The sequence below is a fragment of the Ceratotherium simum genome, chromosome 6, assembly GCF_057802395.1.
Source record: "Ceratotherium simum simum isolate JZ-2026a chromosome 6, ASM5780239v1, whole genome shotgun sequence".
In the NCBI taxonomy this organism is placed as follows: domain Eukaryota; kingdom Metazoa; phylum Chordata; class Mammalia; order Perissodactyla; family Rhinocerotidae; genus Ceratotherium; species Ceratotherium simum.
The window spans coordinates 63,114,306-63,140,305 of NC_141905.1; the positions used below are offsets into that span (position 1 = coordinate 63,114,306).

Sequence of the window (26,000 nt, forward strand, 5' to 3'; positions counted from 1 at the left end):
CCCCACCACCCAGGATAAACATCACTCAACAATCCCCTGTGTAAATTAGAGCTTGGCTTATTTTATATTGTAAATTGTCTTGGTCAGTCCTTTCTGACCTTTTTGCTATAAAGTCCTGAATTTCTCTTTTTTCCTCTTTTTTTGGTAAGGAAGATTAGCCCTGAGCGAACATCTGTTGCCAATCTTGCTCTTTTTGCTGAGGAAGATTGGCCCTGGGCTAACATCTGTGGCCATCTTCCTCTACTTTATATGTGGGATGGCTGCCACAGCATGGCTTGATAAGTGCTGCATAGGTCCACGCCTGGGATCCAAATCTGCAAACCCCAGGGCACTGAAGTCAAGTGTGCGAACTTGACCACTATGCCACTGGGCCAGCCCCCTGAATTTCTAACTTGCTTCTAAATTGCTGAATGCCACACTTTCCTGACTGTTCTAGCTTTCTCTGAGCTCCACAGGATATGTCTGCAGGTTTGGCAGACTTTCCCCCACCCCTTTGTCCATACTCCTATCCCACAGTGTACATTCAGCATTTGAGAGCCTTTAATCATCTTCCCTCTTAGCTCCCTTAAACACACTGGTACTCAAACTTTTTATGAAGTTAAAACAGTTTCATTATCAATCAGCTGACTTAGAAGGACCATAGCTATCCTTAACTTCTGTCATATATCCCTAAAAATCTCAGTTTTTCTTCTAAACTTCGATAACGCTATTTTTATAAATGCATGCCAAGTCTGTGAATTGGGTTTTTTTCTTCTGAACTTATTTTCCAAATATAGCAGTATGAGAATTGGGGGTGGGAGAAGCAGCAGCAGAAACTGAAGGGCTGGAAACTAGAGTTGGGACATTATTTGAAATAATTGGAATAAAAATTCTTTCATTTCTTTAACATTCTACAAATACTTTTTTGAACAACTACGGTTGTTCTAAGAGGTCCTGGTGATACAGCAGTGAACAAAACTTGACCTTAGGAAGGTCAAGTTGTAGCAGAAGGAGACAGATAATAAACTAAATTAGGGAAAATAAAGCAGAGATGGAGTATAGGGAGTATTTGTTTACAAGTTAAAAAAAAAAGTGGCCTTTGAGCAGTTTTGAAGGAGGTGTACTAAGGGGCTATGTCGACACCTGGAGGAAGAGAGTCCCAGGCACGGGAAACAACAGCGAGTATACAGGCTCCCAGGGGAGCACTCCTGGAGAGGAGGAGCAGCTGGGAGAATCTGGCTGGAGCAGCAGGTGATGATGTCAGAGAAGTAAGGGGAGGTAGGAGACTGTTGAGAGCCTCCTCGGATATTGTTGGGTGCTGTGGCTTTTACTGTGATGAGATGGGGAAGCCAGTGGAGGTTTTCAAACAAGGGAGCTACAGGGTCTGATTTAACAAAACCACTCTGGTTGCTGGATTGAGAAGGGAAGGAGGCAGGTGTAGAAGAGAGGCCAGTTAGGAGGTCACTGCAATCATCTCTACAAGATATTGATCAGAAACGTCCGATTGGTTTACAAAAACGGATGAAAATGTGCTTGCAGAATAAAAAGAAAAAAAAAAGCAATTATCTCTTGGATGTTTAACTTGCGAGAAAAAGACAAATTTGGCAGCCACTCTGCTACCGCGTCTCCTCCAGACAGTGGGCTTGGGAGTCCTGGGGAGCTAGGTCTTCAAGATTTTTTTCTCCTGAGCGACCTATGAACCAGCAGGGTTTGGTCAACGTGATTAATAATGCGCCTTTATGGGTCTACTTAGGATGTCTGCCCTCTCCCATTTCCTAAACTTTCCTGGGTTCTACCCCTTCAGCACGTATGGAAGGGGGTCCAGGGAATACATATTTTCAGCAAGAATACGAGGGCATTCTTATGACTTGGAGGTTTGGGAAACTGCTGCACTCTAACCTCCCCACCTCGAGCATACATTTTGGAGTTTGCCGCGGACCTGGAAAGCGTTGCAGGGCTCCCAAGAGGCCGGCAGGTGGCGCCACCTGATCGCCAGGTGCAGAGTGCGCGCCTCTTGTAAGAAGTGAGAGGATCCAGAAGAGCTGGTCGGTGGGTGCTGGGGTCACCCGGCCGCCGCTTATCCCGGGCGGAGCGGCGCGCACGATACAGGAGGGTGGCGTGGTCAAGCACCCCGGATTCTTTTTAGGCTAATGTGCATCTTAAGCCGTGCCGAGTGGGCTTCTCCTGGGGCAGGAAGGCGCAGCCCTCTCTTCACGGGTATTGAGCACTGGGGAGCCGGCAGAGCAGTACAGGCAGAACCGGTCGACTCGCCCCGCGGGACATTAGTCCAACCACGCCGACCCAGGCGCGGGGATCTGCTAGCGAGGCCCCTCAAGGAGCAGCGGAGCTGTGCACGGCCTCATTTCATTGGCAGCCGGACTGGAGGCCCCACCCCCTTTCGTACAGCTCTCGTCTGTGACTGGCTCTCGGGCCCGGCTGGCCACACCTCCCCCCCTCGCACATACACAAGAGTCACGCGCCTTTCAGTTGGAAACTTGGCGTGCTGGGGAGGACGCCCCCCTCATCGCCCCACCCACCTCCCTTGCCATTGGTCCGCGGCGCCGCTCGAGACCACGCCCCCATCCCAGTCCCCTGGCTGGGAGGTCGGGCGCCCGCTCGTGATTGGCTGGTTGGCCTGCCTCTCGCGGGAGGGGCTGGCGCTCCCCCCTCCTTCTCCCCCCTCCCGCGAGCCTCGAGGGTCCTTGGCTGGCGGAGGGCGAGTCAGTGTCAGTCAAGGAGGCGGGCTGCTGAGCACTGGGTGCGGACGCTCTGTTGCAGTCTCGCTCAGGGGCCGGTGCCTGCGCTCGCGCCGTCGGGTGGGAAGGATGAAGCCGCAGCTGGAGCAGCCACCGTATGATTGGCTGTGGCGCTTGTGAACCCGAAGTAAAGATGGCGGGCGGGCAGGCAGTCGCCGCACTGCCCACTTGGAAGATGGCCGCGCGCCGCAGCCTCAGCGCCCGCGGCCGGTGGGTTCTGCAGGCGGCGGGGCGGCTACTGCCGCTGCTACTGCTGAGCTGCTGCTGCGGCGCGGGCGGCTGCGCAGCGGCGGGCGAGAACGAGGAGACGGTGATCATCGGGTTGCGGCTGGAGGACACGAACGACGTGTCGTTCATGGAAGGGGGGGCGCTGCGGGTGAGCGAGCGGACCCGGGTCAAGCTGCGGGTGTACGGGCAGAACATCAACAACGAGACGTGGTCCCGCATCGCCTTCACCGAGCACGAGCGGCAGCGCCACAGCCCCGGCGAGCGCGGGCTGGGGGGCCCGGCGCCGCCAGAGCCGGACAGCGGCCCCCAGCGCTGCGGCATCCGTACCTCAGATATCATCATCTTGCCCCATATCATTCTCAACCGCCGTACATCGGGCATCATTGAGATCGAGATCAAACCGCTGCGCAAGATGGAGAAGAGCAAGTCCTATTACCTGTGCACGTCGCTCTCCACGCCCGCCCTGGGCGCCGGCGGCCCGGCGTCCGCGGGTGGCACTGTCGGAGGCAAGGGCGGCTCCGGGGTGGCCGGGCTCCCGCCGCCCCCGTGGGCTGAGACCACCTGGATTTACCACGACGGCGAGGACACCAAGATGATCGTGGGCGAGGAGAAGAAGTTCCTGCTGCCCTTCTGGCTGCAGGTGATCTTCATTTCGCTGCTCCTGTGCCTGTCCGGCATGTTCAGCGGCCTCAACCTGGGGCTCATGGCCCTGGACCCGATGGAGCTGCGCATCGTGCAGAACTGCGGCACGGAGAAGGAGAAAAATTACGCCAAGCGCATCGAGCCCGTGCGCAGGCAGGGCAACTACCTGCTGTGCTCGCTGCTGCTGGGCAACGTGCTGGTCAACACCACGCTCACCATCCTGCTCGACGACATCGCCGGTTCAGGCCTCGTGGCCGTGGTGGTCTCCACCATCGGCATCGTCATCTTCGGGGAGATCGTGCCCCAGGCCATCTGCTCCCGACACGGCCTGGCTGTAGGGGCCAACACCATCTTCCTCACCAAGTTTTTCATGATGATGACCTTCCCCGCTTCTTACCCGGTCAGCAAGCTGCTGGACTGCGTCCTGGGCCAGGAGATAGGCACCGTCTATAACCGGGAAAAACTGCTGGAGATGCTCCGGGTCACCGACCCCTACAACGACCTCGTAAAGGAGGAGCTGAACATCATCCAAGGCGCGCTGGAGCTCCGCACCAAGACAGTGGAGGACGTGATGACTCCCCTCCGGGATTGCTTCATGATCACCGGCGAAGCCATTCTGGACTTCAACACCATGTCGGAGATCATGGAGAGCGGCTACACTCGCATTCCAGTGTTTGAGGGGGAGCGCTCCAACATCGTGGACCTCCTCTTTGTCAAAGACTTGGCCTTCGTGGATCCAGATGACTGTACTCCCCTGAAAACCATCACTAAATTTTATAACCACCCCTTGCACTTTGTTTTCAATGACACCAAGTTGGATGCTATGCTGGAAGAATTTAAGAAAGGTGGGAAATTTTGGTATCTTTCGTTGGCTTGCTCTTTCTCTTTCGATCCTCCTCCCTCCTTGAGCCCTCTACCCTCAGACCAACCCTCTAAGGCGAGCTGACCGGAATTTCTCCTCTCTCTTAATTGCAAAGTTGAAAGGGTGGCGTGGATTTGGGGATGGATTAAACTAGTAAGAGCTTCTAGGTTCTATAAAAGCACAAGACTGGCTTCTCTTGCTTTTTCCCATATCAAAAAGCAGGCTTCCTATTTTCTGTGCATGATGCTCTGCCCAGCCTTCTGGTCTTGAGGGGTCTGCTGCATTCATTGCCCGGGTTCTGAGTGGGTAGATGCAAGTAGGGGCCGGCTGATGTCATGCTATGCCATTTGGTGGATATGTACTAACCGCAGGCATTTGGAAAACATTTAAATAGCTTTTCTAAACCAAATACAATCCTTTTCCTCCTCCTTAAACATTCACTGATGTTTCAGAGATTGGAAGTGCATTTTCAATAGCTCTGTTCCTGGTTGTCTGGTGACCTATGGGGAAGATTGAGGTCTGCCTTTGAGGATAGGGGATGGAGCGAGCCATATATCACCAAAAGAATTCACTCATTTGGACGTGACTTGCCTTAGCTAGAAACGAGTTTTTTTTTTTTTTAAACTAAAGTTAGTTATTAATATATAACTTGGAAAGGCTAGAGGTAAGTTAACCTTTTACGAGGCTTTATCTTGTCTAGCTTTCTTCACTATTTGTTTATATTCTGACAACAAGTAAAATTTCCCAAATCAAGTGTGGTTTTGGCAGAAAGCCTGAACCTTTAACGATGGGATGAATCCCCCTATTATGGTTATTTATTTCTTGAGTCTTTCGGATTTAAAAGTGTTCTTTTTAACCTTGATCACCTGGTACATGAAATTGAAGTATGTCTCCAAGTCAGCGCTGACTGTTCCAGGGAGTTATAACAGAGAAGAGAAGTGCAGAGTCTGGTGTTCTCACCTCTGTTTGCATCGTGGTGGTTTTTGTTTGTTTGTTTTACCATGTACTGAACAGGTAAATAGCAACTCATATTATTGTTACTGATATTCTACCTTTAAAAATGTTTCCAGTAAATAGCTAGTGTTGTTATTTGAAAACAAGGGATGCTGAGTGTTTGAATCGCTATGATGCTCGTCCTTGCACACATATTAAAATGTGTATGTAACCTTTAACGACCTGATAGTCCTCAAAACTAAGTTTTCCTTCTTCAAATAGAATTTTGGGCACCAGTAGTGGTTTCTTCACTGAAAATGGCGATGTGTGAGTGGTGACAGCTCACTGGATGTGATGATCTGAACATACTCACAGGGTATGTGGTTGTCCTAATTCCATTTTCCTGCCTGAATGGTGTCCTCTCTGGAACAGGATCACATTGCAGTAATTTTCAGATAAAGGAATAGAGCAGAATGTGCTTTGAAGATTGGTAATTTGCATTTAAAAGCAGAAGGACATTCTTCCGGATTCTTAAACAGGAAAAAGAAAATGTCCATTATCTCTAGGTGACAGAACTTCATTTGGGGTGTCATTATTCTTTCACTACTAAATTGTTAATTAGAGTATCTAACGAGTTTCTTCTTTCATTTTGCAGTAATATCTGAAATACAGAAAGTTATCTTGAAATGTTTGAAAATGCCTCTGAAATAGTACTTTTATTTTCATTCTGTTGCTAAATTGCCCAATATTGATACAGATAACTTATTCTATGTTTTTTTTTATTATTCAGAATTTTTGCACGTCTGCTGATGGATCGATAGCACTGGTGTGTACTCCCTGCTGACGTCTTTTCTTCACTTCTGCATCTTTTTTCTTTGAGAATTTAGCTCTGCACCTCACAACTCATTAATCTTGCCCCAACCCAAAATTTCAAAATTTGCATTATTTTGAAACTTGTTTTTGGTTGACCTTGAACAATTTTCCTAGGACTAATTTATTTTAATGAGGAACTTTTTTTCTCCCCAAAATTCTCTCTAGTATTTTCTTTGACATGTATTCTTTAAATGATTGGATTACTAATATTTTCCCATGAATTCCAGAAGAATAATAATACACAGGATTTTATTTTTGTCCTTAATCAGAATGATGTAGTGGTTAAGAACATAGTACAAGTTAAAGGTACATTCAAGCTGGTGGCATATTCGGAAGAGCAGGCAAAGACGGTTGCAAACGGAAAATTTGAGCCATGATCTTAAAGGGATAGAGTGGGCATTGTTACTAAACTATAGGAATAATTGCTATTTCACCTTCCCTTTCTTGATTTCTTGATGAGTTTGGTCCCTTTAACCTTACTAACAGCTGTGTTAGTTCGTTGTTCTGTATGAGGTAAAATATTTCACTTAATTTTTTTCTTCATTTTCTAATTCAATTATGAAATAATGTGAACAGTCAACCGTCTGTTATTTTTCTCTATTGAATAGTGGTGTGTGTGATGGTTTGAAGGCTTTTTCTTCCTCTCTTTCCCTCTTTCTCCTAACAATACCAACTGTAGTCCCCAAAACTGGTTAGATCATTAATCCGGATCTCATTGAAAATTACCCTTCCTAATTGAGAATGTCTGCATTCAGCCTTTCCTGTATATGGCTGTACATCATTAGTCTGAGTTATTCTTTACTAAGGAGGGGAAAGTTTCTGTAATGTGGAAAGAAATGAAAAACTACCTTTATATAAGCAGATGTGAATGTTGTCTTTCTGACAATTAGAACTTTTTGGTTGGTTTCCAGGAAACTCTTAGCTTTACTTGAGGTTGGAAGACAGTAATTATGCTAATTTTACAGTTAGCTTATTATTATTATTTCTTAGTTATTTGCTCTGTGCCAGGTACAGGGCTGGATGCTTTACATGAATCACCTTGTTTAAATCTGATAATGGCTGAGTGAAGCATTATCTCAATTTTACACATGAGGAAATTGAGCCTTCAGTTAAATGATTTGTTCAAGGTCACGCAGCAATTTGTTGACCTGGGGTTTTAACTAAGGTGTGTGTGACGGCGCTCTTCACATTCTAGTATTCTGGTCCCCTGGATCCTGATTGGCACATTTCTGTTTTAAGTGAGTGTGAGGTGTGGTCTTTTGTCAAAACGTTGCCTGGGAGCTTGTTGGGCAACAGATAGAGAAATGCCTTTAAACATATGTATGGCTTTAAATCCAGTGGTTCTGTGATGTCCATAACAATTGGTGTCCCCACTTTTGCCATTAAAATAAATTAATTTTTTGGCCTGTGTGATCGTAAATCTAAAGAATTCTCTTTCCCACATTTCCACGTCAAGCGTCAAGCATCAAGATTTATTTTGAAACGTTTTATCCTAAAGTTATAGTATACTTGTGTGCTACTTTAGTGGACTACCTGACAACTGTTTTTCTAACAGCTAAAGTGGTATGTAGTAATGTTTCACTCTTAGTTTCTTATCTGTTTCTGTTGCAAAGGTGACTCAAACTCAGTTTTGTGTTTTAATCTTGATTTTATTTACATTTTTTGTAGCCACCTATATAATAATTGGTTGCTAATGACCATCCTTACAGCTCTGCCCCTGTGCGTCATGCAATCAGTCTTTCTCTTTTGTTAGTTTTGTAGTTACTTATAAATCTAAAAGAATAAAAGTAAATCCCCCTAGACGATTATGAGAATTTTAGAAAAACTGTCTAAAAGAGTGTAGAGGAAAGAAACACAAAATTAAAGATTGCTACCTTGTGTGCAGAAGCTCTCCATTTACCTGATAAAACCTTCCTAACAAACGTTGTGGACTCTTAGCCACCCAGCTGTCTCCACTGGGGTTGAATTTGAAGAATTAGTAACCAGTTATTGTTGTTTTGTTTTGTTTTCTTTTAGTGTTGTAACAATTGCATTCCAGTATTACAGAGGATGCTTGTTTTATAGCTGCTAGGGACTTAGGCAGGCTTTTCCTAGCTTTTTCTTAGCTAGGAGCAGGTAGGATCACCAGATAATGTCCTTTAAGGGAAGAATGCAATGTATAGTTTTTACTTAAAACATTAGGTGTACAATTGTCTCTTCCTATAACACAACAAATCTTTTCACATTAATGTGTTGAGAGTTTAACATTAAAAACTTTTTTCGGGCCGGCCCCGTGGCTTGGTGGTTAAGTGCGCGCGCCCCGCTGCTGGCAGCCCAGGTTCGGATCCCAGGCGCGCACCGACGCACTGCTTCTCCGGCCATGCTGAGGCCGCGTCCCACATACAGCAACTAGAAGGCTATGCAGCTATGACATACAACTATCTACTGGGGCTTTGGGGGAAAAAATAAATAAATAAAATTTAAAAATAAATAAAAATAAATAAATAAATAAAAACTTTTTTCTCACTGAATAAAATGTTCCACTCTCCTAGAATCTAGGAGGATGTTTTTATTGGTGTTTAAAGGTATGAATGATGTTGGGTATGGGGGGAGATGTATTTGTTTCTATGATCTTGTACATTTGTTATTTTTGTGCAGTAACACACTTCAGGCTATTCTAATTTTATGTGATTTTAGAACACAATTACGAAATATCCAGAGTATAGAATCAGAGCTGGAAGGCAGGCGACTCGAGGATCATCTATCCACTGTTTGCGAAACTTAGCAGATGATAAGAATTACTTGGATCACTTATTAAGAATAGGTCCCAGGCCTCACTCAGAGGGACCTCCTGAAGCAGAATCTCCAGGGAAGGGGCCTTGGAATCCATATTGTTAACAGTTAACCTGAGGTTAGGTGAGTTTAGGAAACACTGGTCTACTTAACCTCTTAAATAAGAAAAGTAAACCCTGAGAAGGTGAGAAAGTTAAGTGACTTGCTTAAGGCTACTCACCTAGCTGGTAGCATCAACAGAACTAGAACCCGTGTCCCTGACTCTAGACTAGAATTCTTTCCACTCCAACAAGCTGGTTTTCTGGTCCCAACTTAAAGGTACCTTAACTCTGACCAGAGTTGAAGGTAGCTGCATCATTGAGAAAGCAAATATTCAGGTTTGCCATTGGTTTTTATTTGTCTCGTGATTTTGATGTCAATATTTTTGATATGCTGGATTCAAGCCATCTTTGACAGGCATTTTGTTTCTTAGAAAATAAGTCTGAATGTGTGAGTTCGTTTTATTTTAGCCTACTTTAGTTGAGTTTTTTACTCTGCTAAGGTCAGACTAGGAAGGTATTTTAGGAAATGGGTATTGATATCTATTTTGCTTGAAGCCTCAGGTAGTTAAGTAAGGTGTTTCTTTTCAGTTAACTTGTTTTGGATGTCACTGAGTGATGTATTTTCTTTTTGGTTGTTTCTTCTATGAGAGGAATGAAGATTGGATTTGGGACTGTGAGGTGAAACTTCTTTGGCTCTTTTAATTGTGTGTGTGTGTGTGTGTGTGTGTGTGTGTGTGAGAGGAAGATCAGCCCTGAGCTAACATCCAATGCCAATCCTCCTCTTTTTGCTGAGGAAGGTTGGCCCTGGGCTAACATCTGTGCCCATTTTCCTCCACTTCATATGGGACGCTGCCACAGCATGGCTTGACAACCAGTGCATCAGTGTGCGCCCGGGATCCGAACCCGCAAACCCAGGGCCGCCGAAGCGGAGCATGCGCACTTAACCGCTGCACCACTGGGCGGCCCCTGGCTCTTTTAATTTTTGTTTGCGGTACAGGTCTGTAAATTTTCCATTGAGATATTCATCAAAACATTTGAAGCCTGTGTCCCATTCATGCATCTATGTGTCCTTTTTCAGTTTTTTTAAAAAATTTTTTTTGTGTAATGCAAGTTAAATTCTTACAGAGAATTGTGTCTGATTTTTGGAGGTTATTTGTGTTAATAGAATCACCGAAGCCTGAGCATAGCCTCTTAGGTCAGGAGACACCATAGTTGAATACCAGCTCTGACTTGGTATGATCTGGATGAAACAGGAAAGGACCTTGTTCTGCTTTTTCTCTTGGTTTTTATGGGGATTACACAGCACCTGTCCCCTCCCCACAAAAGGCCTCAGACTTATTTAAATTCTGAAACATTCCGAATTACTGTAAGAGACTGGTTAATTTTAATTATTAGCAAATCTAAGCACACTTTAAAATATTATTAACCAGGAAAACCCACAAAATAGACTGAACCAACATAATATTTTATGGTTTTATTTGCTTTTGGGTTACTTAAACTTTTAAGAATAAACCTCTGGACTCTAATTAGATGTTTACTTTAGTTGCATATAAAGTAGTATATTTCTTTCTAAGGGGCCCTTCCTTCTAAATGCATGTATTTTATTGGTAGTCTATTTCAATTCCAGTAAGGTTTGCTTGGCATATAAAGAATATTTATTAAATTTAAATACATGGAAATGGATGACTAGGATTGAATATAATTTTAGTATTATCTTTTCATCTTCTTTTTCTCAGAACACACAAACAAGAAACTTCAAGTCCTCCAACATTGAAAAGCAGAGACAAGAAGAAGCATTCTTTCCTTCAGCATCACACACACTGGCAACTCCAGAACGTCCACATAGAGGGATTTTAGGGGTGGCACGCTCTGGAAGGGGGAGCTAGGGGACTAATAACAAGAACCCTCTGTAGATAATATGTTTATTAGGCTGACTTAGGAGTTGATGGAGATCATGGGCCTGCTAACACTCCCCGTTTTACATTCCTGCTACCATTGATCATAAACACTGCTGGAATGATGGTGATATCCTTCTTTCTTCATCCTTAACCCCTCCTTGCTCTCAGATCTAGGTAGGAATGTTTCTCTTTGAATTCACACCCGGTGGGGAGGATAGCACCTGCCAACGCAAAGGTTAGGAAAAATGTGCTCTTTCTGGATCTACCTTGGACAAGTAATTTACCTCTTTAGCCCTCAGTTTTTTCCACAGTAAAATGGGATATTTTCTAATTCAGAGAGTACTTAATTAATGTGATAATGAATGTAAAAATGCTTCTAATAGTATCTGGCACTTAGTGCTCAGTTAACCATTATTTTTATCGTGATGATTCTATAGGCTCTTCATTGTTCTTGGTCTCTCTCTAGGCTAGAGATTGCTAGTCAAGAAGACACCTTAGGCCATTGTGCTCATAGTTGTTAGGGATGTTGAAATCTTGAAAGTGCTTAAATATTGTAGGTTTTTTCTTTTCCTTTCTATTGTGATTGAATTCTAGGCTTTGTTACTTTTCTAGCAGTTGCTGTTACTTGATGACATGGCCACATGTGTATATATTTTTAAGGAAAACAGAACAATTGATTACATGTTCTATTCTCCTTCGAGTAAGAATACTGAGTTTAAAAAAATTCTTCATTCTCCTTAACTATAAGTGAAAAAGACAACGAAGTTTAAAAGAAATAGAGCAAGTAGTCATGAATTTTGGAAGCCCTTTAAATAACGAGAGATTGAAGACTAAAGGAAGGTCTCAAATTACTCTGATAAAATCTTTTAACATTGATTATATCAAAAGTATAAAAAATGGTAATGTCTAATATAGCAAGTTTTTGTCATGTATAACAAGGTAGATTTGTAATTCTTTTGGAAGGCAACCAGGAGTCATAAAAATGTCCTGCTTGGGCCGGCTCTGTGGCTTGGCGGTTAAGTGCGCGCGCTCTGATGCTGGCGACCCGGGTTCGGATCCCGGGAGCGCCCCGAGGCACCACTTCTCCCTCCAACACGAGGCCGAGTCCCACGTACAGCAACTGGAAGGATGTGAACCTATGACATACAACTATCTACTGGGGCTTTGGGGGGAAAAAACTGAATAAATAAAAATCTTTAAAAAAAAAAAAAAAAAAAATGTCCTGCTCTTTGGTTTAATAATTTTTTCCCCTGGAAATCTTAATTCAATGATATAATTCAAGAGAAGAAAAGAGCTATGTTGGCTTTTCATGTTGCATGTATATTGCAACATTATCTATAAATAGTAGAAAACTGGAAATAACTTAAATATCTAACACTTCAAGGCAGGGCATGGAGGGAAAGGAGTTAAGAAAATTGTAGATGTCAACCAGTTGCAACCGTTTAATGATAATTTTGAAGGCCGTATAGCAATATGAGAAAATTTATACTGATTATTTTGCACAGATTATAGACATGTAAAAATATACATGTCTACAGACTAGAAGAGAACGTGGAAAAAGTGAAAATAGTTGATGTGGTAGGATAGAAAGATCATAGCCAGTCTTTGCAGAAACCTCTTTGTTAACTTTGTACAATAATATACCTGGAAAAAATTAAAATCTGCTGAGAACATTATGAGTCCTGATCTTGGGAAAACTAACCTTTGCTCATATTAGGGAACTCATTCCATTTCTCCTTAGGAACATTTTACTGCTGAAACAAATGGTTCTTTTTAAGTTTTAAAAAATTGAGATATAATTCATAAAATTCACTTTTTCCAAGTGTACAATTTGGTGGTTTTTAGTGTATTCACAAGATTGTGCAACTATTACAGCTGCCTACTTCTGTAACATTTTTATTACTCTGAAAAGAAGTCCTGTACCCATTAGCAAGCACTCTCCATTCACTTCTCCCCACAGTCCCTGGCAACCGTTAATCTACTTTCTGTCTCTATGGATTTGCCTATTCTGGACATTTCATATAAATGAAATCATACACAGTGTGGCCTTTTGTGTCTGGCTTCTTTCACTTAGCATAATGTTTTTAAGGTTCATCCATGTTGTAGCATGCATCAGTATTTCATTCCTTTTTATGGTCAAAAAATATTCCATTTTATGGATATACCACACTTTGTTTATCCGTTCATCAGTTGATGGACATTTGGACTGTTTCTACTTTTTGGCCATTGTAACTAATGCTGTTATGAACGTTGGTATACAAGTTTTGTGTGGACATGTTTTTAATTCTCTTGGGTATATACCTAGGGGTAGAATTACCGGGTTATATGTAACTTTTTAGCCCTGAGAAACTGACATACTGTTTGCCAAAGTGGCTGCTTTTGGAAACCGTTTTACATTCCCACCAATAATGTATGAGGGTTGCAATTTCTCCATATCCTCACCAACTCTTGTTATTGTCCTTTATTTTTTTTTTAATTATAGCCATCCTGGTGGGTGTGAAGTAGTATCTCATTGTGGTTTTCATTTGCATTTTCCTAATGGCTAATGATGTTGAGCATGTCTTCATGTGCTTATCGGTCATTTGTATATCTTCTTTGGAGAAATGTCTATTTAGATCCTTTGCCCATTTTTAAATTGGGTTGTCTTTTTATTGTTGAATTGTAGTTGTCATTGTTCTTTATGTATTCTGGTTACTAGTCCCTTATCAGATATATGATTTGCAAATATTTTCTCCCATTCTGTGAGTTGTCTTTTCACTTTCTTGGTAGTGACCATTGAAGCAGAAAAATTTTTAATTTTGATGAGGTCCAGTTTATCTCTTTTGTGTCTTTTGTTGCTTGTGCTTTTATTGTCATATCTAAGAAACCATTGCCTAATCCAAAGTCACAAAGATTTGTGCCTGTATTTTCTTCTAAAACTTTCGTAGTTTTAGCTCTTATATTTAGGCCTTTAATTCACTTTGGGTTAATTTTTGTATGCAGTGTGAGATAGGAGTCTAACTTCATCCTTTTGCATGTGCCTATCAAGTTGTTCCGGCACTGTTTGTTGAAAAGACTGCTTTCCTCATTGAATTGGCTTGGCATCCTTGTCGAAAGTCAGTTGACCATAAACATGAGGGTTTATTTCTGGACTCTAAATTCGGTTCCACTGGTCTATATCTGTCTTTATGCCAGTACCACACTGCTTTGGTTCTTGTAGCTTCGTAGTAAGTTTTCAAATTGGGAAGTATGAATTCTCCAACTTTGTGCTCCTTTTTCCTTATTGTCAGGATCTCTTGCATTTCCATATGAATTTTTCATGGATCTTCTTGTCTATTTCTGCAGAAAAGGCACTTGGAATTTTGACAGAGATTGCATTGAATCTGTAGATCAGTTTGGGGAGTATTGCAGTGTTAACAATATTAAATCTTCCATCCCTGAACATGGGATATCTTTCCATTTGTTCAGGTCTTTAATTTCCTTCAACAATGTTTTGTAGTTTTCAGTGTACTTGCAATCTTTTTGTTAAGTAAAATACTTAGGAATAAATTTATTTTTTGATGCTATTGTAAATGGAATTATTAATTTCATTTTCAGATTGTTCATTGCTAGTATATAGAAATATAATTGTTGTATATTGATCTTGTATCCTGCAACCTTGCTGAACTCGTTTATTGGGTAACAAATACTTCTCAAAATATAAAAATGCTTTTAAAAAACGTGAGTTTTTTTTGCAGTTATCTTTTTTTATGTGATTTTTTTATGTGATTGTGGTAGATTTTATTTTTTCTTTAAAAAAATGTAGGCATTTTACTTGCCAGTTTCATATATATAGAGTGAAGCACCTGCTGTTCATTGTTGACAATGTCATTCTTTAGGAAATTTGATAGGAAAGAGTAAATTTTCTATCTCAGATTAGATATAGGAAAAAAAGAAATAGGCTGTATGAAATATTTCGGTCAAAGAGACCAAAGTTATAACTAGCTGGAGTTTGGGAGTTTCAAAGTTGATCTGTTTCTATCTGCTATTTAAAGTGGCTTTGTATCAGATTTGGGATTTGGCTTAGGAGATGAGCACAGAAAAGACTGTGTTTGCTTAATATCTAAACGGTTTTGTAGTGCCTTTCTTCTCCAGGCCATTTTATCAAGGGTCTTCTTTGGGTCATTTTTACAGAGACTAGAAAAAACCCTGACTTTTAGTCACTCTGCATTTCATACTGCCATCATCAGTATGATCCTTGAGGTTTTTGGGTACCAGGTAACCAGAAGAGAGGAAATAAAACTCGGCTTGTTTTTTGTTTGTTCTTTCTTTCTTTCTTTTTTTTTATGCAAGGGAGTGGGGGCTTGGTAATCTGAGAGGGAGAATGTTTTCCCAAGCTAGCAAAGAGAGACTGAGGGCATCATCTGATCTTTATGCCAGTGTGCAAAGCCTCAGTTTTTCCATTTGCCCATCTGCAATCATAAAAACAATGTGCTGACTCAACTTGGAGCCTCTGCAGAATGGCATTTGGGGCTTAGGCAGTCCTGAGAATCACGCAAGAGATGGAAATATCTGAGCAGGTTTTAAGAGGAAACATTAAAAACAGCTAGAACAAGACAACATACTCTCTTGTTTCCTTCAAGATTTACTTCCTTTAGTCACTAGTGTGCCTCCTTGATTGAAGGTGTGGCAGGACTAGTTTGGTCTCTGTGGTGCTGATTACTGAGCAGAGGCATTTTTTTGCCCCAGTGTTTATACTTTAGGGGCACGGGACTGACTGGGGTCGGGGGTGAGATTCTGCTGGAAGCAAGTCAATTAGATAAGGTACTGTTGTAATCATATGGTGTGGACCATCTGCTTAGGTTTTTTCTTTAAAATTTTTATTTCCTTGTTCCTGTATACATACATTTACCTGCAAAGACTAAAAGAATACTAACCATAATGTTAACTAACAATGACTACCTCTTGATGGTGGGTTTTAGGGGAGGAGGTATGTTTTTCTACGTTGCTTCAAGTCTTTTTTAAGCATGTATTTTGTAATGTTTAGGGGGAAACAAAATCCATTAAAATGTTAATTGAAAGTATAAATTTTGTAACCTGAACCACTGATTTAGGTATTTAAGTGAAATTCAGTGTATTTAGGTGAAATTCATCCTTCTTTTTCCTTAGGAAATATGGAATATTTTGTTATGGTACAGCCATGCTATCATTTGTGCCATTTTATCCCTCTCATTAGAATCTTTAGTGTTTGAGGTGAAAGATGAATAGCATTTTATTTATTTATTTATTTTTTTGCGAGGAAGATCAGCCCTGAGCTAACATCCGATGCCAATCCTCCACTTTTTTTTGCTGAGGAAGACTGGCCCTGAGCTACATCTGCGCCGGTCTTCTTCCACTTTATGTGGGACGCCGCCACAGCATGGCCTGATAAGCAGTGCGTCAGTGCGTGCCCAGGACCTGAACCCGGGCCGCCAGCAGCAGAGCGCGTGTACTTAACCGCTATGCCATGGGGCCAGCCCCGATGAATAGGATTTTAAAGCCCATAAGATATGTGTGCATGTGTGGTTGTGTGTGTGCGTGCACAACAGTTTAGTAAAATAATAATTTTGCATGTGAAAAAAAGGAATTTAGGTTTTTGAGTTGCATTTGTTTTCAAAACGTGTTATTAGGTGACAAAATCCAGTTTGTTTAGATTTGTATCTGGGCTGCCTGGAATGAAGCTGTTTGATACTTAATTGATTGTCCTTATTAAATAAAGATTGGTGAAGTAGTTGAGTTTCAACTAGATTTGTACTTTTTGCATAAAGTTGTAACCCCAAGATATCTCTCATTTGGGCACATTGAGATTCTGGAAACTGATGTTTCCTTTTATCTGTAGAAAACGTCACTGTAAATCCAGTGATGATTGTTAAATGGAGACAATAAAAGGAATGTTCTGGAACCACACATGCTTGAAGCTCAATAGTTTCCAGACTATCTTATACATTTTGCTAAAATAAAGACATTTTAACTTTGGTGAGGATCAGGTATTTATTTGATTTGATTATATTCCTATAAAATTATGCATCTGTTATACATCATTTATGTCAGACAGATAAAAAGGTATGATTTTCTTTTTTTTCCTGAATGTATACAGAAACTTTATATTTATTTGTAGGATGTTAGCTGTCATTTAGACATCTTTCCTAAAGTCCTGCTTTAAATGACATAAAATTATGACAATGGATTTTGCCTCTACTCCTTTATCTAACCTCCCAAGGAAACTAAGCATTTTAGGAAGAGAATTTGATATTTTCTTTACTTAAAAACATTATTGCTCTTAAATAGTCCCATACATATTAGACAGTCAATTTTATTATTTACTCAGTTCCTTGATATTTAAAAATATATAAAAGTTTTGTTACTCTACAGTGAAGCTCATCAGTTGACACAGAACTTCCAGGCAGCATTTAAGTGTAAGCCTCTTAAATATGAGTGGACAGCCAAACATCTCTGGATGTTTGAGGAGAGCCTTTAATAGTTTCCTAGTGAGACTAAAACAAACAGAAAAAAGAACCTTAATTGACTTAAGCTGGTTTAGCGCGAATTAGCTAAAATCCAGCAAACCAGCAGTTATTACTACAGGTATTACTTTCTCTGTGACCTCTTAAGGCCACTTACCAAACCAGCTATTAGTAACAAATGTGAAGATTTGCTGTCTCTTCATACATGGTATAAAGATAGAATCTTGCATGTATTCATTCAACTCACCTGTTGTGTGAGGCTCCCAACTAGGTCAGATGTTGTAAATACTTCCTTAAGGCTTGCTTAGCCTCACTGCACATTCAGAGGCTGATGTAGGCATTTGTGGCAGAGTTCTATGTCTTAGGGAATCATCACCTGTCTATTTTTCCTTTCTTCTTTTACTGCAAGATTTCTTAAGGAATAGATAGCTGCTTCCTTTTCCTTGCCCCTGGCTTCACCTTTAATCCTGTAGAAACTGGCTTCAGCCTGTCACAACCAATGACTTCCTTTATTGCCAAATCCACATCTTGGTTGTCATCCTTCCTAGCGTCTTTGACTCCTTTGCTGCTTTTGGCACTAAGGCGAGGATGCCTCTTCTGTAACCAGCCTGGCTCTTGCGGCACAGCACAGTCTTGGTTCTCCTGTTTTGCTGACTCCCTTCTTTCTCCTGTTAGGTTCCTGATTTCTTCCTTCTATTTCTAATTGAGCATTCTCCAAGATTTTGTCCTTATCTCTCCCTTCCGTGGTCTTTTCCTATCTTTAGAAAACTTTCTTTGACTCATCTTTGATCCATAATCATTTATTGAGCATCATAAAAAGAACTGTGTGGGATATAAAAATGAATTCGATATATTTCCTGCTCTCAAGTAACTTGCAATACATGTGAATTTATACTCTTTTTCCTCCCCTATATCTTATTACCAAATTTAATTGACTTATTTTGAAAATGCCTCTTACCTTTTTTGTTTTCTCTCCATTCCCACTGCTACTACTCCAGCCCTTAGTCCCTTTTGTTTGTGCCTTGTTCAGTGCCTACTATGTTTTAGGTGCTCTATAAATGCATTTTGAATGAATGAATCTATCTATCTTGGTTATTGTAAAACTTGTAATATGGCTTCCCTTATTTTGTCTATTTCATCAAGTATACCTCTGCCAGTCTGCTCTTCCTTAAACATGTCTTTCATCTTACCAGTTTATCAAAAGCCTATAATTAATAAGGTACTATCTGCTATGTGTACCCCTCTAAATTCATATATTGAAGCCTTAATCCCCCAACGTGATGGTATTTGGAGATTGTGCCTTTGGGTTGTACTTAGGGTTAGATGAGGTCATGAGGTCGGGGACTTCATGATGGGGTTAGTGGCTTTATCAGAAGAGGAGGAGGGAGAGATCACCCTCTCTCTACCATGTGAGGACAGAGTGAGAAAGCAGCCATCTTCAAGCCAGGAAGAGGGCTCTTACCAGCAACTGAATTGGCCAGCACCTTGATCCTGGGCTTCCTGGCCTCCAGAACTGTGAGAAATAAGCGTCTGTTGTTTATGCCATCCATCTGTGGTATTTTGTTATAGCAGCCCAAGCAGACAAATACATGATCTTTTTACGTGTCAAAATAGCCAAGATAGAAAAAATGATAAAAGCAAGATGAATAAGTTCTACACGTCTGCTGTACAATGTTGTACCTGTAGTTAACAATACTGTATTGTACACTTAAAAATTTGTTGAGGGTAGATCTTATGTTAAGAATTCTTACCATAATAAAATACAATTAAAAAGAAGAGAAAAGAAAAAAATGATAATGTGCAGCCATCAAGGGCCCGTGGGATGAGGACCCCTTCTCTGATTGCATCTCCTACTCCTTTTCTCCTGACTCTGCTTCAACCACACTGGCCTTCTGGCTCTTTCTTGAATACTGCAGGCACTCGAGGCGTCCTCTTGCCTTAGGGCGCTTGTAGTTGCTGTTCCCGCTCTCTGAAGCATCCTTTCCCAAGACAGCTTTATGGTTCCCTTCTTCCTTCAGATCACTTCAGTGAGGCTCCCTATGGCCTTCCTATCTACAATTTCAGCCCTTCCACTGCAACACTTACCTGCTTTCCTTTAATCTAGAATAGTTCCCTTTCCTTTTCTTCTTTCTTGACATTGACATTTTTGGAGTCTAGGCTAATTGTTTTGCAAAATGTTCCACAATCTGGGTTTGTCTGATTTTTCCCTTATAATTAGAATCAAGGTTAAATCGTTTTTTTTGTCAAGAATAATACATTGTAAAGTACCCTGCTCCCTTAATAATTAATGAGTAATCTGTGGGGTGATATTTTGAGATTGTATACATATCCTGGACCCCCACAAACTTTCATCTAATGGGTTTGGCATCTCTCTCCTTTTAAAAAGTGTCATTCTGCCAAGTCTCCCTTGTCCGTCTTTGTCTGTAGTAATCTGTCCCTTCTTCCATTCTAGTGTGAAGATAGATGTTTGAGAGAGGAAGAGATAGTAGTGGATCTAGTTCAAACATCTTATTTTCTAGATGAGCATTGAATGTTTTGCCCAAGAGCAATTGTGTAGTTAGTGATAAAGTTAGGACTAGAATCTGGGTTTCCTGGTTCTTAATATAGTGCTGTTTCCAGCTGCCTCTTAACCAATAATTCAAAACACAAAACGAATATGTATTACCTCAAATAGAGTATAAATTTTTTGCAAGTAGAAAGAAAGCATGTATTAGTTTTTCTTTTGCATGCATTCCTTTATTCGTTTGTTCAAAAGAGGCAGACAGCCTCCTCTCCCCACCCCACCCCTCCTATATCCTTTAAGCTCCAGCCAGCCTAAAGTAGAGCTCTGTGCTCTCTCACCTCTGTCTTCCTATGTGCTGTTCCTTTGGCCTCTTGCCTTCTTCCTTCCCTTCTGTTTTAAATTTATTTTTATTTTTTTAGATAAAAAGAATTATTTTTCACAAATAAAAATTATATGTTTTTAAGGTATACAACATGATGTTTTTGATATATGTATACATTGTGAAATGATAACCACAATCAGGTTAATGAACATATCCATCACCTCCCATAGTTATCTTTTTTGTGTATGTGTGGTGAGAATACTTGAGATTTACTCTTAGCAAATTTCAGTATACAATATATTATTAACTCTAGTCACCATGCTGTACATTAGGTCCCCAGAACTTATCTTACAACTGAAAGTTTGTACCCTTTGATCAACATCTCCCCTTTTCTTGCCACAGCCTCTGGTAACCACCATTTTACTTTTTGTTACTATGAGTTCCACTTTTTTTTTTTTTTTAGATTCCACGTATAAGTGAGATGCAGTATTTTTCTTTCTGTTTCTGGCTTATTTCACTTAGCATAATATCCTCTAGGTTCATCCATGTTGTTGCAAATGGCGAGATTTTCTTCTTTTTTAAGGCTGAATGATATTCCTCTGTGTGTGTATGTGTGTTTGTGTGTATGTGTGTATAACATTTTCTTTATCTCTTCATCTGTTGATGGACACCTGGGTTGTTTCCATATCTTGGCTATTGTGAAAAATGGTGCAATGAACGTGGGAGTGCAGATATTTCTTTAAGATAGTGATTTTATTTTTTTTTTGTTATATACCCAGAAGAGAGATGGCTGGATCATATGGTAGTTCTGTTTTTAATTTTTTGAGGAACTTCCATACTGTTTTCCGTAATGGCTGTGCCAATTTACATTCCCACCAGTGATGCACAAGGGTTCCCTTTTCTCCACATCCTCACCAACACTTATCTTTCGACTTTTTGATAACAGCCGTCTTAATGGGTGTGAGGTGATAGCTCATTGTCATTTTGATTTGCATTTCCCTGTTGATTACGTGATGTTGAGCTGTTGGCCATTTGTATGTCTTCTTTGCCCATTTTTAAAATCCAGTTATTTGATTTTTTGCTGAGTTGTATGAGTTCCTTATATATTTTGGATATTAACCCCTTATCAGATATATGGTTTGCAAATACTTTTTTCCCATGCCCTAGGTTGCCTTTTCATTTTGTTGATTGTTTGCTGTGCAGAAACTTTTTAGTTTGCTATAGTCCTGCTTGTTTATTTTTGCTTTTGTTGCCTGTGCTTTTGGTGTCAATTCCAAAAAATCACTGCCAAGACCAATGTCAAGGAGGCTTTCCCCTCTTTCCCTTCTCTTTTTATTACATGAGCTAAGTTCTGCAGAGGAGGCCTTTAACTACCTACCAGCAGGCTGAGTTAGGTGCCCTCTTTTGTTATTATAGGACCCTGTTCACACCTCATATATCACCGTATGGATCTTTTTTTTCTTTTGGTAATTGTTGTTTACAGTTATTCTCTTTTATTGGACTGTGAGCTCACTGAGGGCGGGAATTTTGTTTAGTTCATCTCTGGGCTTGCCACCTAGAGTGCTCAATCGAAGTTTGCTTTATCAGTGAAGCCATTTTGGCTCTGTCGTCATTGATTGCTTTACCATAAAGACATGGTTGAGACTCAGACCTCCAAGTCCCTCCAGTTCTGACAGCTTCCATAAATACTTGACCTATAATGTGCAAGATAGTGTAGAAAGTGAGAAGCTATTTTATATGTTATGCAAGTCTTCAAGGAACATAGAGGGTAAAGTCCTGACTGTAGTTATAAAAAAGACAGAATGTGGGGCTGGCCCAGTGGTGTAGTGGTTAAGTTTGTGCACTCTGCTTCAGCAGCCCGGGGTTCGCAGTTCAGATCCTGGGCACGAACCTACACGCCACTTATCAAGCCATGCTGTGGCAGGCGTCCCACATATAAAATAGAAGAAGATGGGCACAGATGTTAGCTCAAGGCCAATCTTCCTCAACAAAAAAGAGGAGGATTGGCAACAGAGGTTAGCTCAGGGCTAATCTTCCTCACATACAAAAAAAATAAATAAAAATTTAAAAAGACAGGATGAGTTAATTGGTGCTATAGGGAATATTATGAAGTGCTTTAGTAATGAGGGGAAGGAGGTGTTCTTAGGGCTGTCTCGAAGGAGGCCAAAGGCTGAGATAAGGGTCAGAGCATTTCAGTTGGAGGGAACAATACTGGGAAAGACATAGAATCAGAAAAGTTGTGTTTGGGGCAATTTGAGCAGTTGATTTGACTGGCTTTTCGGATTCTTTGCCCTCTGTATAGTGTACACTAGATGCTGTCCTGAGTCTTTTCCATTTCGCTTTTAGGGATACCTAGGGTCCATTTACTGATCCTAATTGAACACTTGTATTGCCAGAAAAGTCTCTTGTTGGAGCAGTTTCTACCATGAGGACTTTTTAAAGCACTTGTGGTAGTCGTTGTTCCAGCTAAAGTATTCTCCACTACTCATGTAACTCTTTAGCCCCAAGTCTTCACTCTCAGTTTAGGTAGGTTAAGCCTCAGGGGAAGTACATTAATAATTGAAAACCTATGAGGCATTGTTCCTTCAATTCTGAATTTGCAGTGTTTTCTGTAGTCTGCAAGAGTTACTTAACTACTTTGATTTATATCCAGGATAGGGCTTTAAGCACTATTGAGAAACGACTGGGGACTTCAACATGGTACTTATTTTCCAGCTTTTTACTTTTCAAATAAGGAGAAAACCCTGCAACATGCTAATCAGAGGTAGCAATTTGGAGAAAACAATATTGTGTTCTGAGAAGGAACAAAACACATGCATTTTAAATATATCAGTGTCCATTTTTTTTCTTTAAAATATACTTCTTCTTATATTTTGAATAACTCTTTGCCAAATACCAGAACTTTTTGCTAACAGTAAATGTTGGTAAGGCAGGAAGTGTGAACCATGAAAGAACTGGGTTTTTTTCTTATAAATACTGGCTTTTCTGGACAAGTTTATAGTTACTAACCTCGTTGCCATAAATTCCCTAGTCATATGTTTTGTAATCCCTTCTCTGGCATACGTTTTAATCGTTTTCTTACTACTTCATAGGTGCTATAATCCTTTTATAGTCTCCTGGGTTTTAAAATAAACCTATAAAAGGTTCAGTTTTATATTTAATAGCCATGTTTCACAGTGTTATAAAGCTATAAATAAGTTCAGGCAGGCAAAAGCTTTTGATGTGGAATGCCTTTGTTTCTATGTTTTAGAAAAATGTGTTAGTCTTCGAGTGTTTCACATTGTGATGATTTTAGATACCGGCCAGGATTTTTAAAATATTTGGAAATACTTACAAAGAAGAAATGTAGAAAAACACTGAAAACACACAAGTAAAAACACTTGTCTCATAATTTTCTATTATCAAGTTTCGAAAAATCATTTCTTTTTTGAAACATATTCTGTATTTCTTATTGATGAGTAGGACTGTTGCTGTCTCTTGGAGCTTACAGTTTAGTGGGGGAGATAGACATGAATCAAATAATCATACACATAAACTTGCTATCATGGGATGTGCTCTGGAGGAAAAGTGCTTGGTGTTGTGAGAGAATATTGGCAGGTGGGACGTGAGGAAAGGAAGTGACTTTTGAGTGACTTGAGATCTGACAGATAAGTAGGAGCCAACTAGGGGAAATTTGGGTGTGGAAAAGAGAACATTATGATATGATAAGGTGGGAGGTGACATTGTATATTCAAGGAACTGAAAAAAGATTAGTGTGGCTGGAACACAGAGAATTTGTGTGTGTTGGCGGGTAGTGCGTGACAGAAAATGCAGCTGGAGAAGTAAGCATAGACTATACCAGTCAAGCCATTGCAGGCCATACTAAGGGTTCTAGCATTTCTTCTAAGAGCAGTAATGTACCTTTGAAGTATTGGGGGTATATGATGACCTGATTAGAGCTGCATTTTGAAAAAATTACTGTCTTCTGTGTGGAAAACCAATTGGAGAGGAGTGAGAAGGGATGTGGAGAGGCTGGCAGTTGGGGGCTATTGCCAAAGTCCAGTGAGAGATGATGACAGCTGGGCTTAAGGAGATGGTGGTTGGGATGGGAGAGGCGGACTGATTCTCAAGATGCTGAAAAAGACAGGACTTAACCAAACCTCTTTTCACTGGTACTGAGAGAGGGGCAAATATGGGTATTATCTCTGAAATTGAGGGCCAAAGAGCCAAAAATCATATGATCAGTAAGTAGAAGTAGACCTGGGACTTGAAGTTAGGTGTTTGACCTCAAACCCGCTTGTTCTCTCTTTTATGGCACTCCGCCTTTTTTAGGAGCAGAACCTTCAGTTTGGAGAACTTAGGTATCCTCTGACTGATACCACACAGACTGAAATGTTCAGCTCCTGTGCATTAAACCTAAATTTAGGCAGCAAACTCCTATCTGACAATGAGCATTGCTTTATCAGGCTCACTGGATGTCGTTTTAATCACTACTACCTTCTAATGAGGAAACACACTCCATTCCAACTATTTGGTTGAGAAAAGGCCTATTAATAAAGGCACAGTTTGCCAATCTGCTTGATAATATTTATTTATTGAGCTCATACTGTTCCTGGCACTGTTTTAGTTATAGAAAGATGCCTAAAACATGCCCACTGTAGAACTCACTGTCTAGTAGGGGAGAAGACTCAAACCTATGATTATAGATTATAGTGTAACTCCCATTGTGGAGCCATACTCAGGATGCTGGGGGAGCCCAGAGGAAGGACTTTGGGCCGAGAGTTAGTCCCAGGTAAATACTGCTCATTTCATTTGTTTTGTGGTGATACTTCCTTAACAAGAAGAAAGTATAAGTGTTGTCAGGCAAGATGTCCAGAAAGTAGTTGGTTGATTAATTTCGTAGGAGAAAGTACATTTAAGGTAAAAATGAAAAGTTTTTAAGTTATAGGCGTTAAAGTTTCAGGTTGGTAAAGAACTTAGCTAAATTGCTTTAAGCATTACCTTGTGGAAATAATATGAAAAACAATTTTTTTTTTTTTTTTGCTGAGGAAGGTTGGCCCTGAGCTAACATCTGTGCCCATCTTCCTCCACTTTATGTGGGACGCTGCCACAGCATGGCTTGACAAGCGGTGCGTCGGTGCACCCCTGGGATCTGAACCTGTGAACCCCGGGCTGCTGAAGTGGAGCTCGCACACTTAACCGCTTGCGCCACCAAGCCGGCTCCCATGAAAAACAATTTTACCGTATTTTTTACTGTGCACTTTTTTAAAAGTTAATACCATATGATTATTTTGTATGGTATTAATATTTTATCAGGAAGCGATTATTTTTCTTTGAAACTGATGGGGAAAACTGTAATTTTAAGGGGACACTTTTTTCAATAAAATGATGATAAAGCAAGAGTTACAAGATAAAAGTCACTTAGTATTTGTTTTACAGAAACTTTATTAGGATATCTCTTTATTTTTTTTTAGTGAGGAAGATTGGCCCTGAGCTAACATCTGTTGCCAATCTTCCTCTTTTTGCTTGAGGAAGACTGTCCCTGAGCTAACACCTGTGCCAGTCTTCCTCTACTTTGTATATGGGATGCCACCACAACAGGGCCAGACGAGCAGTGTATAGGTCCGCACCTGGGATCACAACCCTGGCCCGCGAAGTGGAGCACTCAAACCCAACCACTACGCCACCAGGCTGGCCCCTAGAATATCTCTCTTTCTTTAAGCAAGATATACTCATATTTTTTCCCCCTTC

At 40.8% G+C, this 26,000-nt stretch overlaps 1 protein-coding gene across 3 annotated transcripts in view; it reads left to right on the forward strand.

The window, feature by feature from the left end:
• The first annotated feature begins 2,629 nt into the window (after positions 1–2,629).
• CNNM2 (cyclin and CBS domain divalent metal cation transport mediator 2) overlaps positions 2,630–26,000 on the forward strand; it is a 143,878-nt gene continuing 120,507 nt past the window's right edge. Inside the window, exons 1-2 of one of the 3 annotated variants that reach the window (XM_087432532.1) lie at positions 2,640–4,450; positions 10,823–14,573. In XM_087432532.1, coding sequence (XP_087288658.1) covers positions 2,833–4,450; positions 10,823–10,860 — 1,656 coding nt within the window. In that variant the 5' untranslated portion in view covers positions 2,640–2,832 and the 3' untranslated portion in view covers positions 10,861–14,573. Of the gene's footprint in view, positions 4,451–10,822; positions 14,574–26,000 lie in introns of those variants that run through there. The other 2 variants (XM_004428022.3, XM_004428023.3) reach the window with 2 other exon arrangements.